Here is a 22,602-nt window from a genome sequence, read left to right on the forward strand (position 1 = left end):
CATAATCCATAGAATGTTGTATTATCAAAATGTCAATTTGAAAGTTATATTTAAAGAGTGTCATGCTTTAATTCCTGACTTATGTTTTTACTTATTTCATTCGATAATGTCATCCAACCCATTGCATTATATATATTATATTAGTTATCCGGTATTTCTTGTGTAGCGCGATACGTTGATTGTTACAACTCCGTTGCGATTGGATGCAAACGGAGGGGAGTTGAATCCATTGGTTGTTTCCGTTCTCGCCTAGCTGCAAAGAATTGTCAGACGACGTGGCCGATGATAGAATATGGTGGGCAGTGCAAATAGAGCGGTAATATTATCTTGAGTTTTTTCGATATGTTATACAGCGAGATTCAATAAAGCGAGTATTGTTGTGAGTTGAAATCTCCGGCTGCGTTTCAACGTCGTTTCGTTTCCCTCGCTGTCGCACGACGTTGCAATATGGGCCTGTGCAAGTGTCCGAAAAGAAGAGTAACGAATCAATTTTGTTTTGAACATCGCGTCAATGTATGCGAACATTGCATGGTCACAAGTCACCCGAAGGTAATTTTTTCTCGAAATCCTTTCTAAACCGTGCGAAACGCATTCCGTCTTGAATAATTGTGCATTTCCGCCTTTGATCCTAATTCTGATTTTGTTTTGTCTATTTTCAATTTTGCATTACTATTGCACCTATTGTCCAGTGGTCTGTTTTCATTTATAGGATCATAATCAGTTTAAAAAGATCAGTTTAAAAAAGAGAAGGAAAAAGAGTAATTTTTTCTCAATTATTTTTTGATATCTTGACAAACATGTAGATATATTTTTGCAGATTTTTTTTTATACAATATCTGTTATAATCATGATGCACATCTATATTCAATGATTTTGTTTTTTACAGTGTGTAGTGCAATCATATTTACTATGGCTCCATGATCATGACTATAATCCAGTCTGTACGCTATGTTCGGACAAACTAAACGATGGCGATTGTGTAAGATTGACATGTTATCACATGTTTCACTGGATATGTTTGGATCGATATGCCAGAGATTTGCCAGCAACTACTGCACCAGCAGGATATGCTTGTCCTACATGTAGAGTGTGTATCTTTCCACAGCCGAAACTGGTATCACCAGTGGCAGATGTTTTGAGAGAAAAATTAGCCACTGTTAATTGGGCTCGTGCTGGTCTTGGTTTACCATTGGTATTTATTATTATTATTATATTCCTTACTATTAGCATCATCATTTTGTATAAAACATGTTTTATATTGTACAATTGCTTTCATTGCAGCTAAGCGATGACAGAGAACAAAAACCGGAACAGGAACGTTCTCCAATAGTTGTAGAAAATTCCCTGTTTCAAAATCATACAGTGGCTGCACCATCGTCACCCACGGTGGCTGTATCTCGTACGAGTAGTACCATAAACTCAAATTCCATTGTCAGCAATGTACATACCAGCAATCAAAAGCTTGGCCCGCCTTATTCGGTCGTAAATATTGATTCATCTCTAGGATTATCTGCTCCAGCATCCAGGAAAGTTTGTGAAGCTTACGATGATCCAAAGGATATGTCCTTTGATCATGATGAAAATAAATATCAGCGAAAGTCAGCTATAGAATGGTTCCGAAGATGGTGGAAATTGATTTCGAGAGCCCCAGTGCGACGAAAAACCACGGGATATCTATACAAGAAATATGCAATACTAACCATCGTTGGCATATTATTTTTCATTGGAATTATCCTGCTCTTTTCGTGGCTGGGTAGAATGGCGACGGATGGTGATCCAAGTTTTGATATAATTGCAAATCCTAATCTGAAATTTGGCGAGAAATCTGTAATGTAATGTATTTTGTATCATAAGTGACAACAATCAGCAGTCGTGGGAAATCGATGAATCTTTAAAATGCAGAAGATATGGCAATCATGAAATATATAATTGAAGATATGCCATTACAATATGCGAGAATGCACAATTTTGTGGGACAGTAGGATATATCTATTATAAGTTAGTGTACGTAACATTTGTTAATTTTAATTTTTATGTAAATTATACTTCACTTCGAAGTTGTACATTTAAATCTGTAAAGGCTTATCAATTTCTATGATAAATGATACTCTATGAAACTATTGTACCAAAATTATCGTATTGTATAAAAATTTGTTTTCCTATGATCCTTATCGTATGATCGACGATGTTGAGAATTGTTTTTACATGCATTATTTTCTATACCTCATAATTTTATCAAAACAGCTTTTCAGTTCTACTATGTATAAAATTTTGTGTGCGCGCGTTGATTATTTATTGATTATTTATTATATTCTAACGATAAAATTACACTTTTTACACTGATCTTTCTATATATTAATACACTTAAATTATTTTTTATTTACTGCAATAAAAAATATTTTTTTCTGTCGATACAATGATATCTTTGAGTCTTGTGCAAGAAAATTAAAACTTTGAAAGTAGCTAGGTTGATATCTTTCCGAATCATAAGAGTAAGATAAAGGATATACGATATGTTACACGTTCGATACGCTTTTTCTTGAAGATGTAGAATATTGAAATTCAAATGAAGATGGTCGAATCCCCGTAAACAACTAACCCATGAAATATTAAAACGCTTACCAAAGAACCGCATATATGTAAAGTCCAGTCTGTCGATATATTTTTTGTTTCATGGATGGTTTATTTAAAATAGCACAACATTCTTTCTTAGAACAGATTTTATTAGAAAATCTTTTAGAATTATTTGTTGTTGTTTATTAAAAATGAGATATGAGATTTTAATACATTTATATTCCGCCTTTATTCGATTTATTTAACGATGGCCTATGATCTCGTACCCATGTTTTTAATTTGTTTAATTAGCTAATTTATCCTAACGAAAAGTACATCGACTCTCAGTTATTCAATATCGCATATTCAATTTCGAAAAGTAGCGGGTTTGACAACGCCACGCGGATCGGGTGGATCGGGTCACATTTCTTCAGTAGCGTTCTAGAGGGGCCGGTCGCAAGCCGGAATGATCGTGCAGGATCATTCTCCTCATCTCAACGGACGTGGTGAGTACATACACGGCGAGTAATAACCGATCGTGCATCGCGACAACTCCTATGTTTCCGTGCTACACGTAACTATCATCTTAAATGCAGTAATCGCTCGTTATTCAGCATAAAGCCAACAAAAATGATACGTGATAAAAAATATATTTTCTAGTTTATCATGTAATATTTATTAAATTAAATATAATAATATTTATGTAGTAATATTATATAAATATTATAATAGATAGATGATATTTATATAATAATATTTATAAATTTGTAGCGACTGATCGGAGACCGGTTTATAAATAGGTCGTTTAATATTTGTATATTTGTATAGCAGGCAAACACTTTGCGAGTGGATCTAATAGCGCAATTTGAAGATGAATTCAGTGGAAGAAGTATACCGTAGCGGATGGCCATGGTTGAGAAAATATTCAAAAACTTTACAAATTGGAGCGACAATTTCGGGCAATTTTTTATTTCTTAAGAACGCCGGATATTCGATGGAAAAGACCGCGATGCTTTCGGCGATTATGCTAGGTAAGAGAATTTATCTGCTCGCTTAGCTTATTTCTTCCATTCGTTTAACTCGGCCAAATATAATCACCGATGATACCTCAAATCTTTTTTAAATATCATATATACTTTGAAAAAACATCACGATTGATCGATTTTAAAATATACTTCTTTTTTCTTTATGTTTTAAGTATTAAAGTTTTAAGTTTTTAAGTATTAAAGTATTTTATAAGAAAACATGGTAATAAAATAATTATATTCATAAGAAAATTAACAAATCTGTATTCTGCAAGATGCATTTTATATATACAATTTTGGAATTAATTTAATTTTGTTAAATACTTGACTTTGTAATTTTTATTAACAATTGTTTAAAAATTACCACCTTTTGCTTGTTTTACAAGTAGTTATGTCAAATAACACACCTTTGAAAATTTTCATTAAAAATGTTTTAATTAACTTTTCCATTAGAAACACACACACACACACACACACACACACACACACACATCAATACACACGCGCGCGCGTCATTTATATAATTACGTTTTAGTTTTAAAAACGTTAATAATACAAAGTTTGAAAATATTAATTCAGAATCAAGAGTTGGGCTCAACAAACGCGTTTAAGAAAATCTCTCGTTGCTCTTCTTCTCAGGTGGTGTTACTCTACTCTGTTTCTTCAGTCGTCAACGGAAAATAAATGCACGGGATCTTATCGTTATAACCGGTTGCAATTCCGGTTTGGGTTATAGTCTAGCGATGCACTGTCGTGCCCAGGGTGCGGTGGTTTTGGGCGGAATGCGCAAAGCATCGGCATCAACAGCCTCTAATTCCAATACTGCTGTCAAAGCATTGGAGAACAAAGGCGTCATCGTTCACCATCTCGATATCACAAATGAACAATCTACTCAAGATTTTCGAGAGAAAATTAAAAAACTGTTAGAGGAACGGCAATTAGGTGAGCGATAAAAAAAAAATCAAATGATTGCTCTCTAAATCTTGTAGAATGAAATTTCACTTAAAACGAGTGAAATATAACGAAAATTGAAAATTGAGCTTGTGCGTTTCGAGTGACTCGTCACTTAAAATAAGAGTTGAATTGTGCTTTAAAATTTTGAATGAAATCGCACTCGATTTGAGTGAAAAGGCAGACTCTTTTCGAGTGCAGTAGATCTGTGTTTGTAAGAGTGAATTATGTCACGTTACACTATAGAATGGAAAATTTCACTCTGTTGGAGTCATTTCTTGAATGTATAGATTGTATTGATAAATATAGATTGAATTATGATTCACTCTTTAGCCAGAGTGAGATTATTTTATTTTAGAATGAACACATTCACTCCATGAAAGAAAAGAGAAAAAAAATTTTCTACGTAAAAAAATGAGGTTAATGCCCGATCTCACCAATGTAGATTTACTTTAATCTCGATTCAACTTGCTCTTTATTTTTTTCTGATTCTTAAAACTAGAAAAGATGAAAAGTAAGTTGAATGGTGATTAAAGTTAATCTACGTTGGTGGAACTGTATAATAAATTGAAACAATTAAACGATTATTTAAAATTAACAATTTTATTAAATGATTATACAATAAATGATTAATAAATATATATATTAATAAGTATAATTAAATTTTACTTTAAGTTTAATCTTATTATTTCAATTATAAATATGTATAGTTATTATTGCAAATACTATTGCATCACAGATGAGTTGCATTCTTCCCTAAAAACATTAGGTAAAGAAATTAATTACATAAAATATTAGAGAATTAGTTCAATACTTACTGAGACAAATTAGCTGAAAAGTCTTGCTGAAGATCAATATTCATTAATGAATTATATAATGTGTCGCATACTCCTCTTGAAGAAGTCAAATGAAATATGCATCCAGCAATAACTTATAAAAATTCGTCAATTTGGATAACGTAAGCAATATCAAAGCGGAAATGCAGTTTTACAAGAATACTTAAGAAGCTCCGCAGGAACAGAAAACAAATGATTATCCATTCTAATAAACATAGGCCTATTCTTCTGACCCGGACGGGTGTATGTACAGATAAAAAATGGTTGCTTACGCTTACTAGATTTCGAACTATCTAAGATGTCATGGCCGGGCTAAAACAAATAAAAGAAAAAGAAAAAAAAAAGATGAAAGAAGAAAATAAAGAAATAAAAACATTTAAGAAAAAAATTCTAAAAAAGCTATTACTTACATGGCCAAACATAAGAAGTGTTTTATTAGGTACATTTTTTGACGATCCAGCTTCTAGAGTCTCTTCTGCCTACAAAAGAACAAATTTCAATAGAGGATCTGAAGAGAGAATAATCTTTTGAATATTAAATTCTACAATATCAGATTCTACACATGCGACATTAATCTAGCTGTGATGTTGGAACCTAAGTTAAGATATGAAGTAAATAACGACTTACTACGCTAAAGCGGGAATACAAATGCACAGATTACGCGCCTATTTATCGCGTCATAACTTATCATTTCTTACTTTCTTAAATTATGAAGATTCGTTCTCCAGAAAAATAATGGAAAGATTTTGGAGAAAGACAGTTTAGAGAAACAGAGAGATTATATCGAGACACTTTCTCTCTTATCAAGCATGCGCAAAAATCCGAGCCCAGCACTACATGATGGAGTGGAATGGGATAGAGTTTTTCTTTTTTTGCTCTAAACCAGAGTGACATTGAACTTGTAGATATTGCGCGGCGCCGCATTATGTTAATCACTCGAAATATTTGAGTGAATAATTCACTCTTAGGTTATGAGTGAGCACGTTCACTCAAATAAGAGTGACAATCTTTTTTTTGGAGTGATTATCATTATCACTCTAAAATATTAGTGGTAAAATCACTCAAAGAGATTTAGAGAATGAGGATAAGAAAGTAGGAATGTAAAATGTAGGGATAAAGTAATTTCACAATCTGTATGATTTATTTGTTTATCATATCATTTGCAGTGTTGCGCGCCTTGGTGAATAATGCGGGAGTAATGACTTTCGGTGAATTCGAATGGCAAACGCAAGATCTCGCGGAGTACCAAATAAACACAAACTTGCTGGGAACGATGAGAATCACGCGGGAATTGATGCCGATTTTACGAAAAAATAATAGCAGGATTATCGTGATATCCAGCCATTGCGCCGATGAACCTTTGCCGGGAATAAGCATCTACGGAGCCACGAAGGCCGCCCTCCATGCATGGACCACCTCCCTCCGCGTAGAAATTAGCAAATATGGGGTTGAAGTAGTCTCCTTTGTACCCGGTTAGTGCACAATTCTTGGTAATCTAACTTTATCAGCACTCAGAAAAATAAGCTGGATATGCGAACAAATCAAATACTTTCTGTCTTGTTTATCTTTTTAAGTTTTCCTTTTTTCGAGTTATCTCGAGGCATTTGAAAATAAGTTTCTCTCTTTCTCTCTCTTCCTGTGACAACAGGTGGCTTTGTAACAGAAAGCAATATCATGAAACGACAAAGGTTACATTTTGATGAGATGAGAAAACACATGTCGGATGAAGCGAAACAATTTTATGGCAACTATTTTAATCGATACGCAGAGTATTTTTCCTTGGATTCGATTATGAAAGATGAAGACAATGTAAAAATCTTATCGGATCCAAAAATTTATGAAACCTTCGACAATGCTCTTCTAGACATTTATCCTTCGACAGTTTATAAGTAGGTTTTGCTGCTAATAATAATCAAAATACTAGAATCTAAGAATTAAATCGTACACTAATTTATGATCGAGATAATGAAAGCAAGCAAGCAATTTTTTTTTGAAAAATTTACAAAATTTATGCATTGCATGCATATATTTTAGCACGTTAAAATAATTATTATTATATTATTTGTAGATGCGAGCCGTGGAGATACTTTTTTTATCGCATATTGTTCAAAAGCACCCCGAGATGGATACGTGACCGATTGGTACAACGTTTCGTCGTAGTACCACCATGGCAACCCAATGAATAATAAATTTTTTCTTAATAGTTAAATAGGATTTTCCTTCTTCATTTGTTACTTTTTGCATTTTATTCGAAAGAAGGATGTTATAATAATTCATTAAAAAATGAATATATGCTGTATACATTTATAAATTGGAGAAATAATTATTATATCCCTCTCATTTTTCTTTTATAATTTTTGGCGGAAGTCTCTTATCTTTTTAAGTGAAGTAGTAAGTAGAGTACGAGACCGGTGCAAATAAATTATTTTTTTAACATTTTGCGCATCAATATCATGTTGCTGATTCAATGCTGTCTGTTTGCCAGGGCAAGTTAGATTTATCAAAATTAAATTTATCAGCGATTGCTTTATTTAACTGTCAGCAGATTACTTTAATCGTTCGGTGAGTGCACAATAAATTCCATGTTTATGACTGATAATTTCCGTAAACTTGCAACATCATCAGCGCAGGTGTTAGCTGTCGAGTATCTAAATAAGTTTTTTTTCAATCTTGTGCTTATCAATTTTTAGGACAGACAAGTGTTTGATTAGATATTATCGTACGAATAAATAAAAGCCGTCTTCGGCTCTGATCGAAGACTCCAATCGCCATCGTTCCTGCAAAGACACCATCATGAAGGCCGTCGCAGCCGGTAAATCTCACTACGTATTTTAATTCATTTTCCATTTCACCTAGTGTTCTTTCGAAATGTTATATTTAATGACACATTCTTCACGTCGTAGTATCATGCATCATATTTGCATTCTGCATCGCGGCATCCCTGCAGGAAACTCCGTTCGATCCGTGCGACAATGGACCTGTGCCCACCTCATTGAGGGTGGATGGATGCGATACTTCCCCTTGCAATTTCTATAGAGGGACTAATTTGACCGCGCAATGGGACTTCGTTGCCAGTAAGTAATGTTATGCATGTAAAAAGAATCCAATAAACATGAACTGCTGTCGACGATAAATCAGCAGATTGGCATTCGGTTTGTGGAAGCTTCATCGAATCTGTCGAATGCAGCCTAGAAATAAATTAGCGGCAGATCTTACTGCTGAAGTTCCGTCATTAAGGCTCCTGAGTATTCAACTAAGAATTCCACGTTGATCATAGTGATCATTACGATGAAAAATAGAAGCTCATTCATTCTTGTTCATCTTATCCTCGTCCTTGTTCATCTTTATATAAGTGATGTGCGGAAATTTTTTATCGCAGCTATTTTCGTTATTATGTTCTTAATCGTGCAGATGTAACTTGTTCCATACTTATACTTCGTAAAAATAAGCGGCAGCTAAAATTATCTTTGGACATTACATGTAAAACATTTTTTCCGCTTCTTTCAACAGCTGTCAACTCGTGTGTTTTCTGCCTGAACAGATTTCATTTCACATGCCTTTTACAGCTATTTATTGACTATCAGGAAGAGAAAGGATAGCCGCCCATTTTCACAAGTGTCTTAAAGCCATATCAGATGTTATTTTAGTCAAATATCTCTTTATTTGCAAATAAACTTTACAGAATCGTGACGTCATTTCTCGCCTATGACATCACGATTCCAATATGGCTGCGGTGACTACTCAGGAGCCTTAATCTGCATCAAACTGTATTACAAGTTTGATTGACTTTTGTCATTAATTTGTTTCGTCATATTTTGTTGGCAAAGTTTACAATATATATCAGGATCACATCGATAGCGTTGTATGTTGATAATATAGCTTTTCCGTTGATAAACACCCGCCAGTTTGATTATCTGAGAAATACTCTCTCGAAAACACATCGAGTATCCCAATATTTGGCAGGATTGGATAATTAATATTATTTTTTAACTAAATTAAGTTAAAATTAATGGCTCATAAAATTAATATAGCTACATTAAAAGTTACATAAAAAATAACTTAATTAAAAGTTAGAATTAAATTAATTTAAATTAAGTTAAATTAAAAATTAATTTTAAAAAACATTTATTAAATTAGAATGTTGTAAATTTTTTAAAATTAAAATGTTTTAAATAACAAAACAATATGGATCATCAAATAAATGTTTAATGTTTTATTTATACATTAAGTCTATATTAAATAACAAAGTAATATTGTTTTTTTTATGAAAACACATTTTTTCGTTTATAATTTTTTTTTCTACACAGGTAAATTTTTACTTAAGAAAAAATTAATAAATTAAAGTTTATGTATTTTAAAAATAATAAGTTGAAGTTATACATTAGTTTATTTAAAATTATCTAAACTTAAAATTATTAATTTTTTAATTTTATACTTTATAGTTAGCTAATTTTTAACTTTTTAAGTTAATTATTACTCAGCCTTGATATTTGGCTATCGCTAAGTATTATTTTCGAAAAGAAACGAATGGCTGGCTATTGATTATACGTTTATTTTGTTCATAGATGCTAATATGAAGTCGTTGAGACCTGATGTGAAAGTGATAATGATGGGGATCACAATAGATTATCCGTATCCCGAACAAGACGCGTGCAAGTCTCTGACGAACGGATGCCCATTGAACAAAGGTGACAAGGCAACGTATAATCTCAATATGCCGATATCTCCGGCTTATCCATCTGTGACTTTAACCATCCAGTTCGGTCTGGTCGACGAGAACGAGAACATGCAAGTATGCTTCAAAATGGATGGCAAAGTGGTCAACAAGTAGGCTTTCATCTTGTAGCTTTGATAGCTCTAATATATTTATGTTAAGAAAGAAAATCACCGATTCTAATCACCAATTTTTTTTCATGAAAAAAATTGTTATTTTGTATTTGCGTCGAGTTGAGTTGCGTCTTGTCCTGGAGTTATAGATTTTATAGCGTAACAGTGAACGAGAGATACACAGTGAAATCGTGCGTTAAGATACGCATAGTAAGATTGTATCTTACTGACAATGAGATTAAAAATAGCAATTAAAATTTAGTAAATATTTGATTTGGCTCATAATTGATAATGACAGTGATGTAAAATGATTTGATCAAGGAACTCTCGTCGCCTTCGTGTTAATATATAATATTTAATAATTGTTAAAATGTAAAATTCGAATAAAGACTAATATTAATATTAAATCAGATTGAAATATAAGAGATAATTAACAAAATAAATTTTTGTATCAAATTTTCATATTTCTTGCCAATTTCCTTTTCCACGAATGAACGAAAATAATGTACAGATAGTTAATAAAAAGTCATTTATCGGCGAATTTTTACTATATCTCTTAAAAAATAATGTATATACAAAAATGATCTCGAATATTTTTATAAAAATAATCTATAAAAAAATTTTAAAGTATGTCTCGCATGGTTTTTGCATGATTCAATATTAGATCATTTCAATATTAAATATGTTACGAATTAAGATGAGAAATTCCAAAATTTCAGATATAAAGCATGATACGTATAATAATGAGCGAGAGAGAGGGAGGGGGGGGAGAGAGAGAGAGAGAGAGAGAGAGAGAGAGAGAGAGAGAGCCATTTATTGCTGTATCATTGCTATTTCTTAATTTCTTTTGTAAATAAGGTTGTCATATTAAAATTTTCAAAATTAGGACTTACAAGCCAAAAACCCCGGACATTTCTGTTGCAACCCCTGACAAAAATGCGCTTGAAGTAATAAAATTGATTAGAACTATTGAAGTATTAAAATTGATTAAAATTGATTAGTAAATGAATCATTATTTCACATTTAATTGTTCATTAGCATTCAGAGCAAAGAGAAATTGAACTGGATACTAAATAAATACAGACTATTTTGATTTAAGATAAAAAGTTTCGTTTAAGGTAAGTTTTATTAGGTATTAAAATTAAAAATTTTTAACTCTTTTATGTGATATCTGTGCTGTTTGGTAATGCAGAGTAATGCGAGAGGAAAACAAAATATTTAGAAGATTTCTTGAAATTCCGGATGCTTATAATTATCTCGGACGCTTTTAAAAAGTCCCCCCGGACATCCCCGGACGTCCTAAAAAAGGAGACAGTGTCCGAGGAAAAGAGGACGGATGGCAACCCTATTTGTAAGGAGAATGCTATCGAATACTATCTTCTCTTTCTGTATATTGTTGTAAACATTTAACGTTAAATCTATTTACATGATGTCAATGGTGTAAAGCACATGTACGTATATACTTGTACACACAACTGCCACTCGCAGCGTCTGCGCACGGGAGGTGGTGCTAGAAAGAGGGAGGGAGAAGAAAGAGAAAGAGATCGAGACGGGGCGGGGAAGCGAGGGAAGACACATGTTGCGCCGTCGGATGCGGCCGACGTCACAGGCGCGGCAGTCACAGCAAGATGGTGGACGCGGGGGAAAATTAGCGGCGGGACGCGCGCCGGGAGACTGCCTCGTCAAAGTTAAGTACCGAGTGAAAGGGATCTCGCGCTGAGACGGCGCGAAACGGCCGGTTTACCATACGTCCCATCGATCGCTCACGATCACGCCATCCCCTCGTGACGATTCTCCCCGCAAGGATCACATATCACACGTTACGCGTAGAAACGCGTCGCGCTGTGACGTCATCGCGGCAGCGTATCTCACTTCTCGCTCTCTGTCCGTTCCACCTGTCCCCCCTCCCTCCTCCTCACCGTCGAGCGTCGTGGAGTCGCTTCGTCTCTTTCTCTCAGCGACGGGCGTTCGCGTCGGTGCTCGCGCGCGGAGCGGCGTGTTTCGGCCGCACGGATAACGAACGCGAGTTGAGTTGCGCGCGATCGGTTCGCGCGTGTGCCACGAACGGAGGGATTACACGGGCCGTACTCTTAGGTGTGCATGCGTGTGTGTGCGTGCGTGTGTGTTGCGGAAGAAGACATCGAGGGACGTCGACGGCGTGAGTCGTAACACGCGCCGCGACGCGCGCAGCAGGTAGCCCCGGAGTAACGTCAGGTTGTGGACAGCCCGAGCGCCACCGGCTTGTTGTCAAGATGGCGTCCAAGGGGAAGCTAGCCACCGAGGTCAGTACACTACTCCTCATGTTCTTTTTTTCGTTCCCTTTCCCCCGCGTTTGACCCGATTGCGCCTGGATGCGCGCGAGACCGCGGGATGCCGCGCCGTTTCCGAGCGTCGGGGTGTCGGCGGCGAACGGCCTGAACGTCGCCGCAGCACGAATCGATCCGTGCCGCGCCAAGTGCCGTCGCTCGTCGGCGTCGTCGACTTCCCGATTCGTCCTCGGTTCCTCGATCGAAAACCGTTTGCCAGATCGACCGCGATGGTCCTCCCGCGCGTGACCCGCGTCGCGCCGAAACGCGAATTGCCGCGCGCGGCGCCATGCGTCGGTCGCTGTCCGGACGCAGGAACGTCGCGTTGTCCGGTCGCGTAACCACGCCCTGTCTCGATAAATTCGTCCGCTTGACTAGTAACTGGCACGACTGATCCGCGCCTCGCGCGGTCGAATCTCTCTCGCGATATTCGCTATTCGCTCGCTCCAATGAAAACGAATAAATAGAACCTTTTTTTAAATACCTTTTAAATGTAGCGACTATAGTTGAATATTGGCAGTCGACCAACAACGGAGATTTCTACGTTCCGCGTTGGATCATGTGTGTCAGATCGTGACACGCGCGTCGATTTTGCTCCGTTTTATCTCCTCTATTTGCTTAGGTAGGGCGACAAATTGTACGACACACCAAGTGGGTACAAGGAATGTGAATGAGAAATATGTATCTTTCGACGATAATTCTGTTTAACTTTTTACTCGTTTTTTTTAAGCAACGTTTCTTGACTTGATGTAAATATAACAGGGCAGGTGTCACTGAACGGTGGTGACTCATGACAGTCACCGGCCATTATCAAGAGGAGAAGTTATGGATTATGACGGATGACGTTCATAGTCTGCATTTTCGAGAAAACTTTGATACTTCTTGTAGTCTGAAAATATATTCCACGTTTTTGTATCGAAAATATTTTTCATTAGAGCTCTGTCGGAAATCTGAGTCAAGTAGTCAAATTTGCAAATTGCGAAATACAACGAGGAGTATTTCATGAATATCTTCCGCATCGGTTATCGCGTGTACGACGCGTGTTTCAATCATGTATATTATCGTTCATCGGAGAAAATACGCGCTTCTTCAAATAGATTGACCGCTCGATTGGCGCGATGAACGCTCGTACGACAAAAGGCTAAGAATATTTCCTCCAAGATATTTATGCGAGCGACAGAAATATCTCTCTCCTTCTCTTCCCCTGTCTTTTTTCTCATCGATCATCCGCGCCTCGTTAGAGGAACGTTATCCGTTGTCTGACCGCGAACGATCTGTCGCGTCCGAAGTGTGTTTGTCGTGCGCGTGCCATTCGCGCAAAGTCTTTTGAATTATTTGCTCTTTTGCGTGAAATCACGCAGCCGCGGCTGCGGTGGATCGCTGGCGACACGTCATCTCGGTCGAGCTATGCCATAGTCGATGTGTTTTACGTCCGCGCAACTATTTTTGTAAAAAAATCACGTGAAGGCGATAAGGCCGAGTCGTCGAAACGACCGGCCGAGAGCGACGGAGGAAGAGAGCGATGAATGCATCGTCTCCCTTGCAAAAATAAAAAAAAAAAAAATCGCACGTGGCATTGAATATGCGTGACGCAAGACGCGTCACTTGAAAGAAATTAGTATGCGAGTCTCCCGACAAGTTTTCCTCGCCAATCGTATAGTCTGGAACGTTCCAGCGGGCGGATGGTATTGTGCAATTGAAGAGTTCGACGATGAATTTAACCTACTTTTCAAGAACTCGAGAAGATATTAAGTTCTACTCTTTTATCTTTCTCTCTTTATTTTAAACGATCTTTATGGCACTTTGGATGGAGTGTATCTTTCACACTAATATTAATTATTCGTCATTTTTTTAAAAATGACTGATGAAAATATTTAAAAAGAAACCAGTCAACATTCCGAAAATCAATGTCTAGCTGGCGTTAACTATAAATATTTAAAACTTATATATCTTATAAGAGTCGATCAGCGAATTTACTTTTCATTGATGACAATAGTTTACTACATGTTAACTGCATGTTTCACATGATTGAATAACTGGTTACACATACAGAATGATCTCTTCGGATTTAATAAACTTTATTAGATTCAAAGATTCATTTATCTTTTATAGTATTCAAACAAATCATGTTTCAACACATTTGATTGTTTGGTTTTTCAAAAACAAATAACTTTATTTCAAATAAAATATTTATTTAATAAATTGTTTGAAAGAAATAACATTCTTTATTATACGCTTCAACAATATCAAAGAACTTCTTTCTTTTATTGAAACAATATTTAATTTAACCAAAGTATCATTCGATTCAAAGACAAATTTTATTTTCTTTAAATAATAGTGTTCGTTCTATTATTAACATGCTATATTCCGAGAAAACAATACAATTTTTATTCAAAATGATATTTAATATAAAATTATATTGTTTAAGTTAAACAAATTCAAGTTGATTTAAAGAAAACTTTTCTGTGTAGAAAGAATTAGAAAATTTATGTAGGCTATATGTCCCGTCTCAACGGTCAAACTTGGCATAACTGCTCGCGAGATATGGTTTTGCGTAGCTATTCGCGCGAGATATATCGCGTGTTATACATCGCGGTTACATTCTTTGAATATTTGATTTTCACGGAAATGGTGACTTTACCCGTAGCACGAAGCGATAGCGGTGCAACAACATTATTTGCGGTATTTCGCTATTGTGTGCATGCAGCTCGCGCGCGCATATCTCCGCCTTCCAACACGAATGCGGATGCACATATACATAATTTTTCTCGACATATACATAATTTCGGATCGATGAACTTCCGTTCGTGGCGCACAGAGCCTCCACTTATTATCTCCATTTTTCCGCCGTTATGGTAATTTCTCCGCATATCCGTGCCGAGATGGATCTCGTAAATCTCAATTTTAGATTCTGGCTTTAATGTTTCAAGCTTGAAGCGCGAGAAAACGGGTGGAATGATATATACGGTGTCCTAGAAATCGCGCACCAGCTTCCAGCTATCGAAATTCTTTCGCGAATTCTTCTTTTTCAGCGTTTAGTATCTTGATGACTGAACAATGCAAACTACAATTCAAATTTACTCTTAAAATCTTCAAACTTGTAAAGTGCATTTAAAATTGATCAAAATTAAAACATTTTGCATATTTTTTTGCATTGCATTAAAACATTGTAAGGTGCATTTTCAATTTTGTTCTAAATTCTAAATGTAATTATCCTGTTATATAATTAAAGGCGAATATTGTTTCTTTTACACAGAGAGAAACACGTTTTTAGATTTAATAAACTTGCGAAAATCCAAAGAAATTTATTTGTTCAATCGAATCATTCTTTGAGGTAAAAAATAAAATTGTTTAACCTTTTAAATAATAAATATTTTTGCATAAAAGAAAATATTTTGGATATTTGCATTTATTTGCATAAAAGAAAAAAATTGGTTTCACTTTTAACTTAAACAATTTTATTATAATATTATTTAAACAATTTTATTAATTCAATAAAAATATTAAAATTTTTATAAAGACTTTTTCATCATCTTAATAATTGTTAAAATAATATTTAATTTACTTTTATCTCGGAGATTCTATTTGCGTGCAATTCTCATTTTTATCTTCAAGAAAAATTTCACTAGAAATGATTAAAATCTCATAATACTGCATGTCTTTTGTTCTATCTTTTTCATTTACGAGAAATAGAACTTTGTCGCGTCCATCTAACAACGATGTTGCATGTTATTCGCGATGTTTTATTTCATTTAGTCTAATTAAAGAACATATTATTTCATCGAAACAAATTGTTTCAAACAATCGTATTTTTTTTATCAAATAATGTGATTTGCAATATCATCATTTAAAAATATAAATATTTCATATAAGATTATATGTATTTAAATCAAACAAATAGGAAACAAATACGAAAGAAAATGTAAAAAAATTTTTCTCTCTGTATATTCATTTCTAACAATAACAAAAATGTCTGATTTATCCTAATAAGTGTCACGCAAACGACGAGCGTATTATCAAGTTTCGCGAGATGCAAACCGCAATTCGCGAATCGGTAAGCATTAAAAAAAGATAATTCACTGATAAGATACTAGTAAGTAATTAATTCAATGAATTTCTTGGTGTGAATTCGTGTCAAGGTCACGGCTAGTCGTAAACGAGAAGGAGAGAGAGAGGGAGAAATATCCACAGGGTCCATGGCGGCTATATCGCGTAAACTCGTTTCCCCTTCCTCTTATCTTTGCGTTCTCCGCGTGATGGGGTTCGATGTAGGTATGTAGCGTGTGCACACATTGCTGAACGTATAGCGGACTGTAACGGGAAACGATTTATGGGATAAACATTGCAATGTCGACAACTACTTAAGTAACTTGATATACATTATCGCATTGAAAGCAATTTTGTTTGCGTTGTGGTATTTTCGTTTTTTTTTTTTTTTTTTTTTTTATACTATAAACATGTTTAGAATAAAAATAACAGACATATATGTCTGACAAGTTGAGATGGAAAATTACGATGTAAATCTTTAGTCGATTCGATAATGTGTGAATCTCTTTATCGTAAGATATTCTTTACTGCAGTTTTTTCTTTTTTTTTTTTTTTTTTTTTTTTCTTATAATCGAAAATAGATTTCTCGTTAAAAATATTTTAATCTGAAGCTATCAACGACGAATTTCAAATCTTGAAGATTGAAAAATGCAATGACGTTCGCTGAACGTCACAGCTTTCAGTTAAAAGAGGTGTAAAGGTTTATTTTATAATATATTATATAAAAATCTCAAATGTGTGCTTGGCTTTCGTAACGCGAAGTCGTTAATGTTTGTTTTATCGCATGTGTTCCTCTTTTTCGTTCGAGAAGTTTTTATTAATGAAATGGAGTAACATTCTGTGTTAAACTTGGTGCATCTCGGGTGTCTGTGTATGCACGTGCTAATTTCCCTAAGGGGCACAGCTGAAAAATCATTGGACGCACCCTTTGACGATCGATCGTGAACGAATCGTTACCAGGTCGCGAGTCGTTTTGTCCGGCTGCGGTAAGATGGCGGCACGCGGCGCGTAAACTGCATCAGGGATTTCGAACGTCGATTTAGGTCCCGATGCGATTGAATTTAGTACCGCCCCCGTGCATCTCTTCGAATCGCTGACCCGGAAATAGTAGAATATAAAGATAAAATGTGATAAATAATTCTAAAATAATAATTTACAATAATAATTTATTCCAGTCCGTATATATGAAATAATTGTATGAAAAAACAAAGCTACATGTAATTGACAATTGAAAAGATAAAGATGGAAAATTTTGTACTTATCAGAAGCCATGAAGATATTTTATTTAAATAAAAATAAAATATAAAGAATATAAACATTCACTTCTCTGTAGAAATTTGTGTACTTTTTTTTTAGCACATCGCACTTTTTCTTATGCCGCATGGTCTCTAATTAAAACTTAATTAATGCAAAAATGTTTTTCAATTACCAAATTATCAGATTCCAATTGAATAATTATATTATATTTGTAAGAAAAAATAAATTTTTCTCATAACAATCCATAATATCGATATATAATATATTATTTTTTTTTTTCTTTACGATTCTCGAAATGTGCAGTTTTCGAAATTTTTCAATGACGTTACAATTACGTTACAAGTGTCAGATAAGCGACAGAGTAAATGCGAACGCGAGCCATTAATTAGAATAATTAATCAACGGAATCAAACGCAGTTCTTCCTTCTCCCTCCGATACCGATCTTGTCTCACCTTCGATGCTAATTCGAACGCTACGGTTCGCGTTGATTATCGTTGAATTAGCCATTATGTCGTTATTTTAACGAGTATGTCGATGTGTGTCGATGTATGTCAGGGGAGCGTGCACACTCTTCTCCAGAGTGTGCTCCTCTCGTACGTGCTACTCTCGTCTTCCTCAAGTGGTTTTGGCACGAAGCCATCCTCTTCCTCTTCCTTTACGTTACGCGATGACCAAACGACCACAGCGACGTCGTGGCGTTTGTTTATTAATAATACATCGTGCGTTCATCGCGCGATGTATCGACATGATTTTCTAATACGTAACGCGTATGCGTCGCACTTCGATATCCGTAATATTTTTTTCAGAATTTACAATTAATTTCGTTTCGATGGATTTCTTATCTTGTATTAAGTAAAAATTATCTTTGCGAACAATTTAAAAATTTTTAAAGAGCTTTCGCTTTAATATTTGCCCGATTGTGAGCCAACGTAATTATCTATGTAATGTTACAAATTAGTGATTAATGATGCGTGTGATTAAGTAATTTCATGCTTGCACGCGCATTTATCTTTGTAACACTAATTCGTTTAATACGTGTACACAAAGGTACGATCCGTATGTAAGGAAAGAAAGAAATTGAAAAAGAAGGTAATTTTTTAACACGCAAGTGAATAAGAGAGAGAGAAAGAATACTATTTCTATCGTTTCATAATTCATATTTAAACAAGAGTATGCACATGTATACATGAGTATATATAGGACAATTAATTACAATCTAGATTATTATCAATTTCAGAATGTCAATGTAAAATGATTGACACCATTGATATTTCTCACGATTAATACCTCATAATATTTCATTTGATTAATTATATAATATATCTATAATGTATGAATGAGAGATAGAGAGAGAGAGAGAAAGAAAGACCTAGAGTGTCAGATAAAGTTCTCAATGGATGACATCAATCATCAGTAGTCGCTTAAAACAAGAATTACTACGTTTCACAATTAGAGATTGATGTTAATCACAGGTTTGTATTAAATTAATTAAAAATTATATAAATTATTTATTGCCGTGGGAAATCGCAAACGTCACGCCACAGTTGTCATATTTTTCACGCCTTTGCGACCGTTACAATCGTGATATAGGCAATTTTCAAGTAGCTTTTAATTAAAGTTAAAGCTATTAACATGTGCGTGTATACGTTCTCGCGTGTTGGCGTTACATAATTTTATCATCAGAGCGAATAAATCATTATCACGCCGAACGTCGCTCTTCGATCGACAATGTTGTGAAAATATTATTTGTGCGTATATAGAATATCTCAGACGATTATTATTTTCTTACTAAACGGGAATAATCTTTGCGAGAAGTGACGAAAGAGGGAAATAAAAAGTGTGGCGTTTAATCGCGGATCAATCCCCCATTTCACGCCGGGAAGCGATTCCAATATGCGCGTTAATAATACATTTTTTAATTTGTTTGAGAAAACTCCAATCTTTTTTCATCTCCTTTAAATTATTATCTTTAAAGAGATATATTAGATTTCACAACTATCTTGCTTTGCTAAAAAAAATTAAAGCGTTTATTTTGCTACGTAAAGGCAAAGATTTTTATTTTATTTTTGATTTTTCACAGTTTCTGGTTTTATATTACGACAGGATTGTTTTAATTGCGTTTTCTATATCACGTTCCATATCGTTTTGCGTGGTTTTCACCACGCAATATTTGAGCGATATTTAAACGCGAAGAGGGATTATATAGAAGGGATTCTGTTCGATCCGGAAATCGAGCCGGTCGTTTAAAACTATGTCGAGTTAGATGACGGGCGTAATCGGTCACGTTCGACGATTACGATCGATGGATGCGCCTCTAATGCGACGTAGTAGCTCGTTTCCGCAGTGCCAGTGGAAGTGTACGAGTTGCCGATTGGCAATCGATGAACGGTGGGCGACGAAACCTTATTATTTCCTGTTCGCTCGGCCGCGAGCCCTACGGCGACTTGGGTATGCGCGCGGCTTGATCTCGCTCTCACTCTCCTCGCAGCAAGTTCCAGCAAATTCCTGCTTCCGAAGCAAATAAGACGTCCTACTCAACATTTCTAATCCGATTCTTCCCCCGTAATAAACTCGACGGGATTATTAAAGTGGAATCGCGCGCGCCGCCGCGCCGGAGACCCGCGAGAGAATGACAACTCTCAATTTTACGTCCTCGGTGGAACGGTGGCTCGTGTAAATTCCATCTTGCAGTCTTAATACCGTTCCGAGCTCTTCCGACTGACGGATCTTTTTCCTGTGCCACTATGAGCGATGTAGAATTTCACGCTTCGTTGATAAATTCGTATTAACTTCGCGGAGAAATTATGATGTGCCAAAGGATTTCGCGCGGAACAGAATGCGTCAGTGGGGATTTTCTTGAAGAATTATCTGTTTCTTTTGCATGAATGGTTAGCTTAGAATGGTTTAAGATATATCGGATGGATATTGTTTCACCAATAACTTTTTCTCGTGAACAGTTGATAGGCAATGAGATTCTATCTGTTTAGTAGTAGTCTAGTTTAGTTGTAATTTATCTATTAGAGCAGTTGTCCGAATAGTCATCGGAATTATTATCGGAATAATATTGTAACACATATTGTGTTAAAAGAAAAAAAAATAGTACACTAATCGAATAAAATAGATTTATATAAGTTGAATCTAATAGAAATAGCTAAGGTTGCTATTGAAAATCATTTAAAAGGATTATTAATATATCCGTTACCATGGATTGCCATGAATTCAGTATTTATTGAGCTTTATTGGAATATAAGCATATACACGTCGCATATTACACGTTGAAAAATACTTTTACGTGAACTAAATTCTCGACAGATGCGGACCGAGTGGTGTATGTAACAAATCATCTCAATGGGACATTTATACCTAAATTTATAACCGTGAGTGCCTCACGCCCACACGCCGTTTAAACGTTAGACACATAAGCTTGTTTAGGGCTTAAAAGCCATAGTAGATGTCTCGGCTATTTTGTTGTTCGATCCAGACGACCCTCTAAGCGATCGCTCGTACATACGTTCGGCGCATTACGTAACGTCCACTTCGTTACGTAACCGTGCCAGCAGAGCTGAGAAAGAGAATCGAAAATTTGAATGCGGTCGCTCGCGCGTCTTTCCCACAAGGCGATCTGGCGAGAATTAGCAACGTTAATTAATTATGCATTGCTTGATAGAGGCACAAAATCATCACGGTCATTTTTCTAGTCGCGTTTGGTAACTTCACGCGCGATAAATGTTACACGAATTTACCGTGACGATGTTGACCGGTTGTCTAATCGTTACATGGTTACGTAATGTTTCGCGCTATCTGTTAAATCGCACAGGTATGTATCTTGTCAATAGCGATCGATTAACCATTCGCTAGCTGTAGTACGACTCATTGTGATGATTTATTCGTCGCGGCGATCAATGATTTCTTCGCAACGATGGCGGACTGTCGACTACTTGGGACTACGAATATTTTTCTCAAGAAAAATTCAAACGAAGATAATAGGAAAAAAGAAAAATAAGTTTGAAAAAAATAATTACTTTTATGAGAGTACAGCTAAGAATATAATAACGATCGATTATCTATAATGCTTAAGAGTCCAATAAGACAAAAAGCGAATAATGGAAAAATGAGTTGAAAAGCAATTACCAATATTCATTTAATCGCCTTGATTAATTATTCTGGAACAGCCTTAGATTATCGCCGAGTTGAGTGAAATTTGAAAAGACTTGAAAAGTATTTTTAAGAACACGCAGATGAGGGATGCTAGAGAAAGAATTGATATATGACGCTTTGCTGAGTAAAAACGCCGCGTATTCGTACTTTTTACTATCCCCTATAGAGAGCATCTCGGCTCACGTATTCACGCTACGAAACAGCTGATACACAGATTTTCTGATACATCAGAAAATGTTCTCTCTTTCTCAGTTTCGCATTCTTTGTTTTCTTACTCGATATAAAAAAAAAAAATATCGTCCGGCATTACTTACGTCCGATTACATTTAATAAGCATCCCCCGTTCTTTTTTCCGCATTATCTGCCGTATCGTTAAACGACCGTTGGTCATCGATGCGTGCTTATCGATCGATGAAATTTCAAGGTGAACAGAGTCGAGATTCGACGCCGAAGAGTGGAAAATGAAAAATTTACCCCTTTATACGTTTTCGAAGAATCGCTTACCGGAAGCGAGTGGGTTACTGACCGACCGCGGGGCGCAGGGTGAGGCAGCGACTCGAGGAAGGAAGGGATCATACGTTCGTCTGTATGTGTGTCGACACGAGGAGGCTGGGTTATAGTTGTAGGGGCAGAAGGGTGTC

General features: G+C 35.6%; 4 protein-coding genes and 1 long non-coding RNA gene across 12 annotated transcripts in view; 4 read left to right on the plus strand and 1 right to left on the minus strand.

Moving 5' to 3' along the window:
• Positions 1 to 203: 203 nt before the first annotated feature.
• Positions 204 to 2,131, plus strand: LOC105431093 (zinc finger protein-like 1 homolog). 2 transcript variants are annotated; one of them, XM_011645051.3, is made up of 3 exons: positions 204 to 316; positions 887 to 1,192; positions 1,282 to 2,131. In XM_011645051.3, exons 1-3 carry the CDS (start codon positions 293 to 295, stop codon positions 1,834 to 1,836), a joined length of 885 nt encoding a protein of 294 aa, XP_011643353.2. In that variant the 5' UTR covers positions 204 to 292; the 3' UTR covers positions 1,837 to 2,131. The 2 variants fall into 2 exon arrangements, with proteins under 2 accessions (XP_011643353.2, XP_011643352.2); XM_011645050.2 differs by having other exon boundaries at positions 248 to 549.
• Positions 2,132 to 2,864: 733 nt separating this feature from the next.
• Positions 2,865 to 7,676, plus strand: sro (SDR family oxidoreductase shroud). 4 transcript variants are annotated; one of them, XM_011645040.3, is made up of 6 exons: positions 2,865 to 3,059; positions 3,385 to 3,584; positions 4,218 to 4,520; positions 6,532 to 6,837; positions 7,014 to 7,254; positions 7,434 to 7,676. In XM_011645040.3, the coding sequence occupies exons 2-6, from the start codon at positions 3,425 to 3,427 to the stop codon at positions 7,549 to 7,551; spliced, it is 1,128 nt and encodes a 375-aa protein (XP_011643342.2). In that variant the 5' UTR covers positions 2,865 to 3,059; positions 3,385 to 3,424; the 3' UTR covers positions 7,552 to 7,676. The 4 variants fall into 4 exon arrangements, with proteins under 4 accessions (XP_011643342.2, XP_011643341.2, XP_011643343.2 ...); XM_011645039.3 differs by having other exon boundaries at positions 2,867 to 3,059; positions 3,382 to 3,584; XM_011645041.3 differs by lacking the exon at positions 2,865 to 3,059 and adding an exon at positions 3,107 to 3,127 and having other exon boundaries at positions 3,382 to 3,584.
• Positions 5,193 to 13,283, minus strand: LOC148934567 (uncharacterized). 2 transcript variants are annotated; one of them, XR_016141315.1, is made up of 3 exons: positions 12,983 to 13,283; positions 5,776 to 5,844; positions 5,193 to 5,677 (listed from the first exon to the last, which is right to left on the minus strand). It is a non-coding gene; the product is annotated as an uncharacterized LOC148934567 (long non-coding RNA). The 2 variants fall into 2 exon arrangements; XR_016141314.1 differs by lacking the exon at positions 12,983 to 13,283 and having other exon boundaries at positions 5,776 to 6,536.
• LOC105431090 (NPC intracellular cholesterol transporter 2) lies at positions 7,798 to 10,635 on the plus strand. 2 transcript variants are annotated; one of them, XM_089085044.1, is made up of 4 exons: positions 7,798 to 7,927; positions 8,056 to 8,177; positions 8,269 to 8,439; positions 9,931 to 10,635. In XM_089085044.1, the coding sequence occupies exons 2-4, from the start codon at positions 8,159 to 8,161 to the stop codon at positions 10,194 to 10,196; spliced, it is 456 nt and encodes a 151-aa protein (XP_088941170.1). In that variant the 5' UTR covers positions 7,798 to 7,927; positions 8,056 to 8,158; the 3' UTR covers positions 10,197 to 10,635. The 2 variants fall into 2 exon arrangements, with proteins under 2 accessions (XP_088941170.1, XP_011643346.3); XM_011645044.3 differs by lacking the exon at positions 7,798 to 7,927 and having other exon boundaries at positions 8,019 to 8,177.
• Positions 11,814 to 22,602, plus strand: part of Atpalpha (sodium/potassium-transporting ATPase subunit alpha) — a 60,423-nt gene continuing 49,634 nt past the window's right edge. Inside the window, exon 1 of one of the 2 annotated variants that reach the window (XM_011645046.3) lies at positions 11,814 to 12,474. In XM_011645046.3, coding sequence (XP_011643348.1) covers positions 12,445 to 12,474 — 30 coding nt within the window. In that variant the 5' untranslated portion in view covers positions 11,814 to 12,444. The remainder of the gene's footprint in view (positions 12,475 to 22,602) is intronic. The other variant, XM_089085023.1, reaches the window with a different exon arrangement.

This window comes from Pogonomyrmex barbatus, unplaced genomic scaffold, assembly GCF_055798465.1.
Source record: "Pogonomyrmex barbatus isolate J1 unplaced genomic scaffold, ASM5579846v1 scaffold9, whole genome shotgun sequence".
Taxonomy (NCBI): domain Eukaryota; kingdom Metazoa; phylum Arthropoda; class Insecta; order Hymenoptera; family Formicidae; genus Pogonomyrmex; species Pogonomyrmex barbatus.